This window comes from Asparagus officinalis, chromosome 3, assembly GCF_001876935.1.
Source record: "Asparagus officinalis chromosome 3, Aspof.V1, whole genome shotgun sequence".
NCBI lineage: Eukaryota > Viridiplantae > Streptophyta > Magnoliopsida > Asparagales > Asparagaceae > Asparagus > Asparagus officinalis.
In genome coordinates this window covers 20,810,004-20,821,273 of record NC_033796.1, presented here as the reverse complement: position 1 = coordinate 20,821,273, position 11,270 = coordinate 20,810,004, and the positions used below count along the sequence as shown (strand labels likewise).

Genomic DNA, 11,270 nt, shown 5'->3' with positions numbered 1-11,270 from the left:
ATATATCTTATTGAATATCATCATTGTTAGGATATATTTATTAATTAATTTTAATCGGCATTAATATCTAATAAGATTAGCAATAACCCTATTCATCCCCCTCTAGGGTGCTTTCAATTGGTATCAGAGCACTTCCTAGTGGCATTGAGTGCTTTCAATTATTCCACAATTTTGAGGAGTTTCATAAAACACTAGTCTTCCGAAAATTTCTGTTGATGTATGGAATCACACAGTCAAATGAAAGTAGATTACGTTGACGGAGGTCCTCTAACTCTTCAAATGTCTGGTCTTTGGGCAAGTTGTACTTTCATTCACAAGTAACAGATTGTAAGAAGGCGGAGTGTGATTCCTGGGTTCTGCCTCCGACGATCAATTCAGTGGGTGGCTTGTGTGTAGAAGTAAAAAGAACTGTACTAGTTCTTAAGTTTAGAGAATGGTGAAAAAAGCTTACCCTGTAATAGAAATTAATATCTTTTTTATAGTAGTGGATGGAGGGTATGATGGTAACTTTGGCCGAACATGAGCTGGCGGCCAAGTCAGCTTCAACTTTACAGGTGTTGGCCGAGGAGTGACGAAGAGGTCACTTTGGTGTTTAATGCGAAGTGACGGGGGGTGTGCGGTGCCGACGTGGTCTGATGTATCATAAATACCATTAAAGGTAGAGGAATGATGATACCATATTGCATTTAATGACATTTATGGTGATGTGATTGGTCATCAATGTACTAGAGGGGCTCGAGGGTCGAGGCGTTTCATCGTCTTTCTACTCGTCTGGTGGTCTAGAAGTACCACCTTTTGAGTCACCCTCGCAAGGTATCGACCAATTAGTCGGCTAAGTAGTCAACTCAGTCAGGGACGGTACATAACACCTTTCGGGTCGTCGACATGTAACGCCTTTCGAGTCGTCCTCGCAAGATTTTGGCATGTCGAGTCGACTGAGTTAGGTTTCTGATTATCTTGAGGCGCTGACTTGATTGTGTATAATGTGAGACACTTGTCTGCCATCGATTGATGATTATTCTCCATTACTAAAATGGCTACAACGGGTCATTCTCAAAAAAAAAAAATTTTTTTTCTCTCAGTAAAACCATAGGAGAAAACTCCTCTGGAAATTTTAGAGTATTGTGAAACCTTTTGACAAAGTTTAGGGGGTTCATTTTATCTTGGGGTTTTTTCTTTCTCTAGAAGTCACCTTAAAAAGAGGTAAATCAGTTTTCAATTTCAATTTTAATTTAATCAACTATCTTCCATTTAAAAAATTTATTAAAAATTTAAAATTATTCTTAAGAACTCACATTCAAAACACATGACTCATTTTTTAAATGTTAAGGTATCATTAAGATACAATTAACGTACATTAAATTTAAAAAAATTTAATTTATTTTTATATTTTTAATAAAAATTTGCCTAGAAGGTAATTGAGTGAAATAAAAACTCACTATAAACGTGATTTATTTATAATTTAAAATTAAATATGGTTTCCGTGAAAAAATCCCTTTACTTTTTAAAGTTTTGTGCAAATTACCCAAAAGTTCAGGTGACTTTTGTGAAATTTACCGCACGCCAGCCTTATCCCCTCCTCCGCTTTCTTCTCGCTCCTGATCCCTCTCTTCCACCCAACAAAACGCCATGGGCCTCCTCTCATGGTGGAAGTCCAAACCCACTCCTCCTCCCTCAGCTCCAACCCCCAGCAAAGACCCCAACTCCACCTCCGCCCAAAACCCACCTTCAGAGATCCCGGGCCTCAACGGCGCTGTCGAGGTCCGACGCCGGCCGGAGGAGGTCACGGTGTTCTCTCCGATGAACTTGAGCCTTGCCGCTGGGAGATCGTGCCCGCTGCCGGCGACGATGCGCCCCAGTTTCGGATCGTGTTCTGATTTTGGGGTTAGGTTAGGTTTGGATTGATGGGTACTCGTTATAATCTATCAATTTTGTTTGTTTTGACGTGTGACGTCTTCTTGGGTTTTGACGGTAATGAGGAACCTAGCTGTTTCCTTTTCTCTGCCCTATTGTGAAAGTTTGCTGCCTTTTAACTTATGTGAGAACTCTTAATCTTTGGTTCTCTCTCTTTTATCTCTTGTTTATATGTTCATTAATGGCTGGAATTCCTGATCATTTAGACCCTTTTGATGAAGAATGATCAATGATTTACCATTATTAGTGTCTGTTTAGTATGTAAAAAACCCCATGATCATGCTTCTACTTCTTCAAGGTTGTAACTTGTGAGAAGTTTATAAGGTTATTGGTTGTATTCCGATTGTTATAGGGCATTGAGAACCAGAAATGTGTTGATTTTATTTGATTTCTATGCTTGAGAACTATGCTATAGGTCTAAAAATAGACCAATGCCTCCGAGCATTGTTGGAAAATTTAGCAACTTTTCTAGTATCTTGGGTGTCACAGATTGTGTACAAGATGCATATGCTTATGGGTTACCGAATAGTTTTGATGTGTTGGGTGATTGAGGTGAAGTCCAGGGTTTCATTAGCAAAATGCGCTATGACTGGTGGCTTTCATTTGTTGAGGTGAGGGTACTGAGTATTGGTGTAATATCATTAATTGAGGATTAGGAATGGAGTAATTAAGTATTAGAAATTGCATTTAAAGGTGTTTGTTGTGAAGGTTTTGGTAGCAAGTCTGAAGTTAATTCTGCAATGGCAGCACTAATCTGAGGTAATAAGTATATCTTCTTTAATTATTGCTTCTTTTTTACTTATGCTACTAATTGCAAGTTGTGACAAAAGATGTTCATGCATAGATTTGGTTTGGTCAAGAGAGGGTCTAGCTTTAACTTATTAGTTTTTGCAATATGCATTGGTGCATGATTGTCATAGCATTGATTCATTGGATAAGTTGGATCCTTAGAATTCAGACATGTTGTGCATCAAGGTTTGAGCCTCCCATCATATACGCCTCTGTCCAGATTTTGCTTAAACGCCATATTTGGGAAAGCCTTTATTCTTTTACTTTTTATGTAACATTTTATTTTGATGATGCTTCATCAATTCCATCTTATAAATTAGTTCTGTAATTTTTGAAAACTATATGGACAATATGAAGTTCAATATGAGGAACATGCATGAAGTAGCTTCTGATTCCTGCATGAAGTAGCTTCTGATTCTTGTGACAAATATCATAGCTCGCCTAGCATGTAAAGCACAGCTTGTGATTTGTGTAGATAAATCAGTCACCTTGCTATTATATCAGGAACAAAGGTTTTATCCCAAATCTTTTCTATTAGCGACATGAAGTTTTCCATTTTATGTCAGAAAAAACTGCATATTAGTATCTTAGACAAATGGTTTCAGGTCATGCATCCTTGCAAGCATCTAAGCTTTGGTCATCATGTGATGGACTCGTGTCGCTTCTAGTCTCTGATCTCATTTCATTCTATCTCAAGAGAATGGCCAGCAGTGTTTATGTTAGAGCTCGATTTTGAGACATATGATTCACTTACACTTGAAGATGCTTGTGTACGCTTTTACTAAATCAAAGAGCTTTTTGCCGGCATCAGACTTATCTTTGATGAATCTACTCCGTGGATATGGTATTCACCCGAATTTTTCCTTGGTAGATGGTAACCATTCTTATTTCCATTTCTAAACTTACAAACGAGTCTTGAACTCTTCGAATCCTGTATATCTATTATTGATGGCAACATGTAAAATCCCAGCACGCTGTTTAGTGATGAGTGAGAAGCTTATATGCCACATTTTTGTTTGCCCCTCTCCTAGAGAGAAAGTTTGGCTATTAATTGGGATTGCGTGAAATGCGAATTTGAGTTTTGTCTGGTCACTCTCTTGTTCAAAATGCGCTGCTATCAGTAAAGAGTGGCCCTTGTTCTACTGATGTGAACTTTCTTCGGTTTCTCTTTTATGGATTTGTTATTATATTTACAGCAAGATAACCGTTAGTTTTTTTGCTGTCAATTTTGTGTTCCAAAATTAATTGGATATATAAAATTATCAGAAATGTCATACTATATTCCAGACAATTACAAGCTCAGGGATTGATGTTGTGGTTCTTATGGAGCTGTGATATCGCATTTACAAAGTAATACGGGTGTCCTATGGTCTATGAGTTATGATCATTACCATAACCATCACTGCTTTTAAGCATATACTCTATTATGAATTTCAGCTCCTTTGCTTACTTTTTCTCCGCATACTGCCCTGTATGCAATTTACAAGCGGTTTAGTTTAGTGATTCCCTCATCTGAATTATTAAGATGATCTAGTATGGAGTGGTACTTTCCTCTGTTTTCATTAGACAAAAGGTCTAACGAAACTTAGAACTTTGGTCATAGAAACTACGATCGTGATAATTTTGGATTTTTCCTCGATTAGACGTCAAGGGTGCTAGTGGACATTTGTCGCACCACCACAGACTGAAAAGTCCACATTGGCCCAATCTATACAGTGCAAGTGAATTCGCCTGAGCTACAGGGAGATAAACATTGAGAATCAGTGGATAGGATCCTTGTAGTCTCCAATGGCCTCCAATCTCCTCAGACTCCATTTACAAACCACTCTCAAGGCTTCACCTCCAATCTCAATCTCCCCTTCATCACTCTCCTTTACAAATCCATCTCCACACAAACGCACACTGTGCTCTTTCCCACCCACAAGCAGAGAAGAAGCCATCTCCCAAGCAAAGCTCTCCCTCTCCTCCACCCTCAAGAAGCCCCTCAATAACCCGATTCCCGTCCCCACGAGAAAACTCAAGAAACTCACCCAACCAAGATTTCGTGTCGAGATCCCTGTCGTCGACGACTCACCCAACTCACTCATCCAGCTAGCCTTTGTAGTCTTTGCTAACTTACCCATCACAAGAAAAGGCTCAATTCCAGCCACACTTATCCTCTGGCCTAATCCCACATTGGCGCAATTAGCCCTTCAGACTTTTAGCTCAGCTACCTCAGTTACCAACTCAGACTTGAGCTCAGTCGGTACTGAGATTTTGAATTCTGCTGACTTGGCCGTTTTTTTGGCGCCAGAGAAGTCTCAAGTTGAAGACATCAAAAGGGTAACAACCAGCTTGTATCCTAAGCCTGTGGTTCTCTTTAATCCCAATTGGGCTTTTGATGAGGAGAAGGATTTTGAAATGGGGAACTTTCTTGATTCTTTTGATGTGGTTTATTCTTTTATGGGGTTAGAGGTTAGAGGGGTGATTAAGAGGAGGAAGGGGGTGGTGTTTAAGTGTGTGAAGGATGGGGTTGTGAGTGGTGAAGTATGGGAGGTGATGGTGGAGGATGAAGAAGGAGAAGAGAAGGGGAAGTTGAAGGTGGTTACGAGGTTTAAGCGAAGGCCGACGATTGTTGAAGTCGAGAGCGTTCTGTATAATCTGATGGCGGCGAATTCTCCAGTGACCAAATCTGTCAAGTTTCTGAAAGATCTGGTTTCAAACGTAACAGGGAAGAAGGACAAACAGTGACTTTGGTAGTACTTAGTCATTTTGTTGCACCTGGTCAGTTTTGGTTGTATGAACTTTGCGGTGATTATTCTTGTGATTCTTTCTTTCTTGTTATGTGACTCTTTCTGATAACGAGATGTTTCTTCAAAGGTATCTGAGAAATAAAACGTTGTTAAAAGCTATTTTTGGGGCTTATAACTGAAAGATAATTGTGCGAGTAATTTCCACCATTTGAATATAATTATACAAGGAAGGGCATCACCAAGGATTAATGGGGGAAGAGTCAAGATTGTAGTGTCACCTGGAAACTTTGGGTCCCTTGGGAAGTAACCTCTAATCACTAGAATCAGTCAGGGGAGGTTAAAATTTGGGCTTCACAGTTTAAACATAATTCTGTGTGCTTATTTTCTGTATTAACCCATATAGAATAGGTTTAATTATGGAGTAGCCAGAGCTCATTTCTACATTACACATCATGTGCAAATTTAAAAACACCTATTAACAAATCTCATATTTTGACTTCTGATGCTTCTTCTATAGCAAGCTAAGGAGCTCCCTGGCCTTCTCAAGCAAGATTAATCCCACATATCTTAGTCAAAGTAATCTGTATAAATTAGTCTCAAATCTTCCAAGAGAAGAAGAAACCAGCACCCTATATCAAAATCTTGCAAATATGCAGCTATAAAGGGACCATAAACATCTAGTGGGAAAATATCTCACCTTAACATGCCGATGAGTAGCGACAGAATCAGCAACTTGCCTGATTCCATCCTTCAGTTCATCATTTCCTTTCTTCCTCTTAAATCAGCAATTAGAACCGGCACTCTATCAAAGAGATGGAGACCTCTATGGAAATACAATCTCTCTTCAGCCACTTCTCTAGAATTCGCTGAAGAACTTTCAAGAACGCAATCACCAACACAGTTTGTGGCCTCTGTTGATCGATACCTACAACTCCATGAAAGCAAGAATCTTGACAAGCTCCGGATTCTCTTCTTCCCGTTTGATATTTACTTGCCCAATTTAGAGGAGTGGCTTGGCTTTGCGGCAGTGAAGGGAGTTCAGCAGCTTCAACTTGACCTGCTTGAAGAATACAAAGTTAACCGAGATGGAAAATTCACTGATAGAAGAAAACCAATCAAGCTGCCCACTTCACTATTTGATTGTGTTTCATTGACACATCTGAGTTTGAGCTGCTGCAAGTTTTGCACCCACTTAGATTTCAAAAGGTTATGTAATCTCCACTCGCTCTCTCTTACAGATGTTAACATCGATGATAAAACTTTACAAGGCATTCTAGCTGACTGTCCGCTTCTTGAAAGCCTGAGCCTACGGAACTGTCACCATCTAGAATCTGTTAGCATTTCTGGTCAGGATCTCAGACTTGAGAGTTTAACAATAGTGGACTGCTTAGGAATGTGTTTCCTTGAGATTTCTGCTCCAAGACTCAGATCTCTTCGTGAGTATGGTCGGATTCATCAACGTCATCGCTTCATAGATGTCTCTTCCTTGGTTGATGTCTTCATCTCTTCAGTTGGCAGAGAAGGATTTGGCAATTACACAAAGAGATTATCTGATCTTACCCATGTACAGATTCTCACAATATGTACAGCGACTCTTCGGGTATGGTTCAAGTTTCCTCATATATTTTCATCTTTAGTCTTGATCTTGTATTGAACTTTTTTGCTTCTTGCATGTATTAGCAAGTTGGTGGAGCCGCAGGATATAATCCCCAAGAGTTTGGATTAATCCAGCTGCTAAAGCTGCAAGAATTGCAACTTTTAGTAGATTTGATGTCTGAAGAGGAACTGAAGAACATCTTTACCTTCTTTCAGTTCTGCCCGGCTCCCAATATTGAAAAATTCTTCATCAGGGTAAGTATCTACTTCGTTTTCTCTCTCCTTCAAATTCTTATGCGTGAGAAGATTGTTTTCTGATCAAATCTACCAAACCTGCAGCTTCCTGTAGACCCTAATGATCTCAATGGGATAAGCTCCGACTTCAATGCTTTCAAGAAGCCACAAGATATCACCTTTAACCATCTTAAGGTAGTCAAACTGAACAATTTTAGAGGGAGCAATACGGAAATGATATTGGTAAAGTTTCTTCTGCAAAAGGCTGTTATATTAGAATATTTGGTAATTGTTGCACCTTCAATTGATCTTGAGAAAGGAGCTGATGCTGAATCTACCAATTCATCTTCGCAATGCAAGAATAATGAAATAATGGGTTCGCAAAGTTTACGTGACAAACTATCAATGCTACCTAAGGCATCTCCCAATGTCAATATCATATTATGTGACTTCATGGAAGATGATACTGGCTTCAATCCATTGCACACAGAGCTCTATTGTGAACGTAGTCTCTTCTCTTCTGTGTGTGAGCCCAGTATTTACAATTATGTCAGTGACTAGATACTGACGCTCATTTGTATATACCTTTCAGCACTGTATAAAACCAAGTACAAAATTGTAATACCATCCGTGAACATGGTAATATTGTTGTGCGCAGCGGAACTCGAATCACACGAAATTGCACGAACAAGAACGAAATAAAATCACAATCACATCAGCAAAACACAATCACCACAGCAAGACAAACGAATTTTACGTGATTCGGCAAGTTGCCTACGTCCACAGGGCAATGAGGGGGGAGTTCTTACTATTAGAAATCAAGAGAATACAAATATGGTTACAAATCTTACTAATAAACCCTAGAACAAAGCTCTCTAGATCTCTTACAAATCCTCCCACAAAGGATGCACAATACTTTCTCAAAAGTTTGCTCAAATCGACATTGCTTAAACCTAATTAATCAGATTTAGGGTTATATACCATCAAAACGAAACGGGCCAGGAAACCAAAACCTGACTTAGACTTGACTGGCGGTCGACCGCCAAATTCGTCGCGGTCGACCGCCCAGGAACGACAGAGACATAAATCGACTAGTGTTTAGCGGTCGACCGCGGCGGTCGACAGTCTCCAACTCCAGAATCTGCCTTCGACCTGTGCACGTTTTCGGTCAACCGAAGCTGACTCGTGGTCGACCGGACAGCCTGAAAACTGTCTCTCTGCTGATTTTTCCTGAGCTGTTTGTCGCCGTGTTCGCCACCTCTACAAATATATATATTTTACTTTGTTTCCAACAACATTTTGAGGACATATCAAATTGCTGTCGAGTTTGCCAATTAATTAGGCCTGTTTGGCTGCCACTTTTTTGGGTTGTAACTATAGGTGTCATGTGCTACGGTATTACAATCACCTCCTCTGGTTGGTTTGTTAAAATGGGCGTGATATTGTAGCTGAGTTGGCAGATCTTTAGCAATTCTTGACAACAAGCAAGGAACTGAGCTCGTGTTACTGTAGTTGTCTGAACTCTGCAGTACTGCAGCTACTGTGCATTTTAAAAAAATTTAACCAAACAGGCCCTAAGCCTCTGAAATGATATTGAGTTTCTACTTTCATTTTAGCAAGTATAAAGGTCTACAGTACACATTTTTAAGTCTGTTACTCAGTGACATGGATGATGGATGTATAAGAAACGACAGTAGAAGTTTGGTTATCTTTCAGTAGTAACTATAATATCAGCACCTATCATTTCATACCTAATTAACTCAACATACGCTGAGTTAAGCAACAGAAACTGCATATTCAAACATTACAATTGGATAGCACCAAGAAATAATAAGAAATAAGCAACAATCATCTCAAACGCTATTTTCATGAGTTGTACTTCAAAAATTCAAGGGACTCGACAGTTAACGAGATGCCTAACAAAATAAAAATAAAAAATTATCAAAGACAGACATATTCTTCTCCTAGTTAATCCTTAACTCCTTAGGTTTCTACCTCCGAGGATTGGAATTACGCAAGCCTATTTACATGCATATGATATGAATCACACAACTTCATCCTGTAGTCTATACTTCCCTAGTTTTAGTTCGGGCACTTTTTATGTGACACCCCTATTTTAGTCCCATATGGAATAGTATGAAGAAATGTTAGTGGCTTAAATAGAGAAGTCCAAGGTCCAAGTACAACTAGTGCTAACATTTTGACGGTGAATTTAGCCAACCCACGAGTTGCTCTCCGTGGACCAACGACTTGCACGCGTCAACAGGCCCGTGAGCCTGGGGCGTGACAAATAGTATCAAAGCATCAGTCGGAAGTGTGGAGCTAAGTGCTATATGGTGCTAAGTGTTACACCGTGTAGATGCGGTGAGAGCCACCTCTAGAGTCCACATCGGATGTGCCAATTGTCATGTCGTGACGACGAAGACGTCGTCTTTGTAAGGTGGGATGATTGTGATACCTCCACTTTAGTCCCACATGGGCTAGCATGAAGAAATGTTAGTGGCTTAAATAGAGAAACCCAAGGCTCAAGAACAACTAATGCTAGCATTTTGACGGTTGATTTAGCCAACCTCACGAGTTGCTCTCTCTGGACACACAGACTGCACGAGCCAACAGGCGTGACATTTTATAACCTCCCCAAGCTTCCTCACCTCATCCTGGAATCGCTTCTTCTCTTCATCTTCCTTGTCATCATCCCACGTGACGCAACAGTCACTTTCTCCGCAATCCTCTTATTAATAGCATTTTTGAAAACAACAGCGATTTTTTCAAGATAATGGTGGAAATATTAAATGACAACATTTTTTCTAGTGAGCTTGGGAACACGCTGTAAAACTTGAGGTGATAGGACCTTTTCCAATTACCACTTGATTCGAAAATCACTATCTGAGAAAGAGACCTTACTTTGAAACCCAATTAGGAGTGACCCAGATTGCAGCAGGCCAGAAAGCAGGAGGCCGTTCTAATCTGGATCTAGCCACGTAATTTCCTTATGCTTGGTATCAAACACGCCTGCACCCTGTCTAAATCCTGTGGCTGCTCAACAATTTGATCAATCATATATGTAGGCATCGAAAATTGCCTATAGGTCTCCACGAACAGCTCAAAGCTAAGAGAAGATGATGAACATCACTATCCAAGTCACAGAAGCTTGATTAACGTCGACGAACGCTTGAAGTGAATCGGCGAACTATGTGAAGCAACGGAGTTTCAGAATAACGAGGATACGAATTGATCGGGAGCCCCGCGTCGCTTACAAAAGGCGCAACGCCCCTCGTGTCCCAATTGACTCCACAATGATCCAATCATCGGAGCTTGTAGATCTCCTCGTCGGCTTTCCAACGCATTTTGAATCGCTCAAATCCGAGTTCGGATGAAGAAGTTACGGCGGAAACGAACAAGTACACATAACAAAGCGTCTCAGCATGAGTTGAGACACCCCGAGGTGTCTCGGCCCAACGAGACACCCCAAGGTGTCTCGGCCCAAGTTGAGACACCCAAGGGTGTCTCGGCCCAAGTTGAGACACCCAAGGGTGTCTCCAACCTGATTTCGTCCCGTGCCTATAAATACAAGCCTCAAAGCCTCATTTTTTCAAATCTGGAATTCTCGAGCCTTGGCGAAGCCCTGCCGGATTGAAGATCAAAAGTGCACAGATTTCAGAGAGGAGGAGGAGTTAGATCTGCAGCCCGGTTCGTTCCTTAGGATTATCCCGTTGCGGTAATCTTAAGAAGAGTGATTATCTCACTTCGCCGAGATAAGAGCTACGGTTTCTCGATCCCTTCGCGGATAGACGAAACTCTGTCCAAATATTGATCGTTCGGTGGTCCACGGACTAACGCGTCCCCGTCACATACCAAGATCCCACGCAAGCAGCAGGCGATAAATACTCGTTGCGTTTGTTTGAAGAGAATTGTAATTTTTTTGTTTTCATTGTGTAAAAGTCTTATAAAAAGACTGATTTTTATATTCGTTGTAAACGTCTGAAGTTTGTAATGAATCCTGCA

The 11,270-nt window shown here is 40.4% G+C and overlaps 2 protein-coding genes across 2 annotated transcripts; both read left to right on the top strand.

The window, feature by feature from the left end:
• On the top strand, positions 4,423-5,516 carry LOC109833302. The gene has a single exon (XM_020400915.1). The coding sequence runs from the start codon at positions 4,492-4,494 to the stop codon at positions 5,431-5,433; it is 942 nt and encodes a 313-aa protein (XP_020256504.1). The 5' UTR covers positions 4,423-4,491; the 3' UTR covers positions 5,434-5,516.
• On the top strand, positions 5,600-7,912 carry LOC109833300 (putative F-box/LRR-repeat protein At5g54820). The gene is made up of 3 exons (XM_020400913.1): positions 5,600-7,035; positions 7,116-7,286; positions 7,371-7,912. Exons 1-3 carry the CDS (start codon positions 6,139-6,141, stop codon positions 7,824-7,826), a joined length of 1,524 nt encoding a protein of 507 aa, XP_020256502.1. The 5' UTR covers positions 5,600-6,138; the 3' UTR covers positions 7,827-7,912.

What these genes read in the sequence shown, in the direction of transcription:
- LOC109833302 (XM_020400915.1), top strand. Translation starts at nt 4,492, where the DNA reads ATGGCCTCCAATCTCCTCAGACTCCATTTACAAACCACTCTCAAGGCT.
- LOC109833300 (XM_020400913.1), top strand. Translation starts at nt 6,139, where the DNA reads ATGCCGATGAGTAGCGACAGAATCAGCAACTTGCCTGATTCCATCCTT. An exon ending in TATGTACAGCGACTCTTCGG is followed by an intron (nt 7,036 to 7,115) that starts GTATGGTTCAAG and finishes TGCATGTATTAG; the next exon opens with CAAGTTGGTGGAGCCGCAGG. An exon ending in TTGAAAAATTCTTCATCAGG is followed by an intron (nt 7,287 to 7,370) that starts GTAAGTATCTAC and finishes CCAAACCTGCAG; the next exon opens with CTTCCTGTAGACCCTAATGA.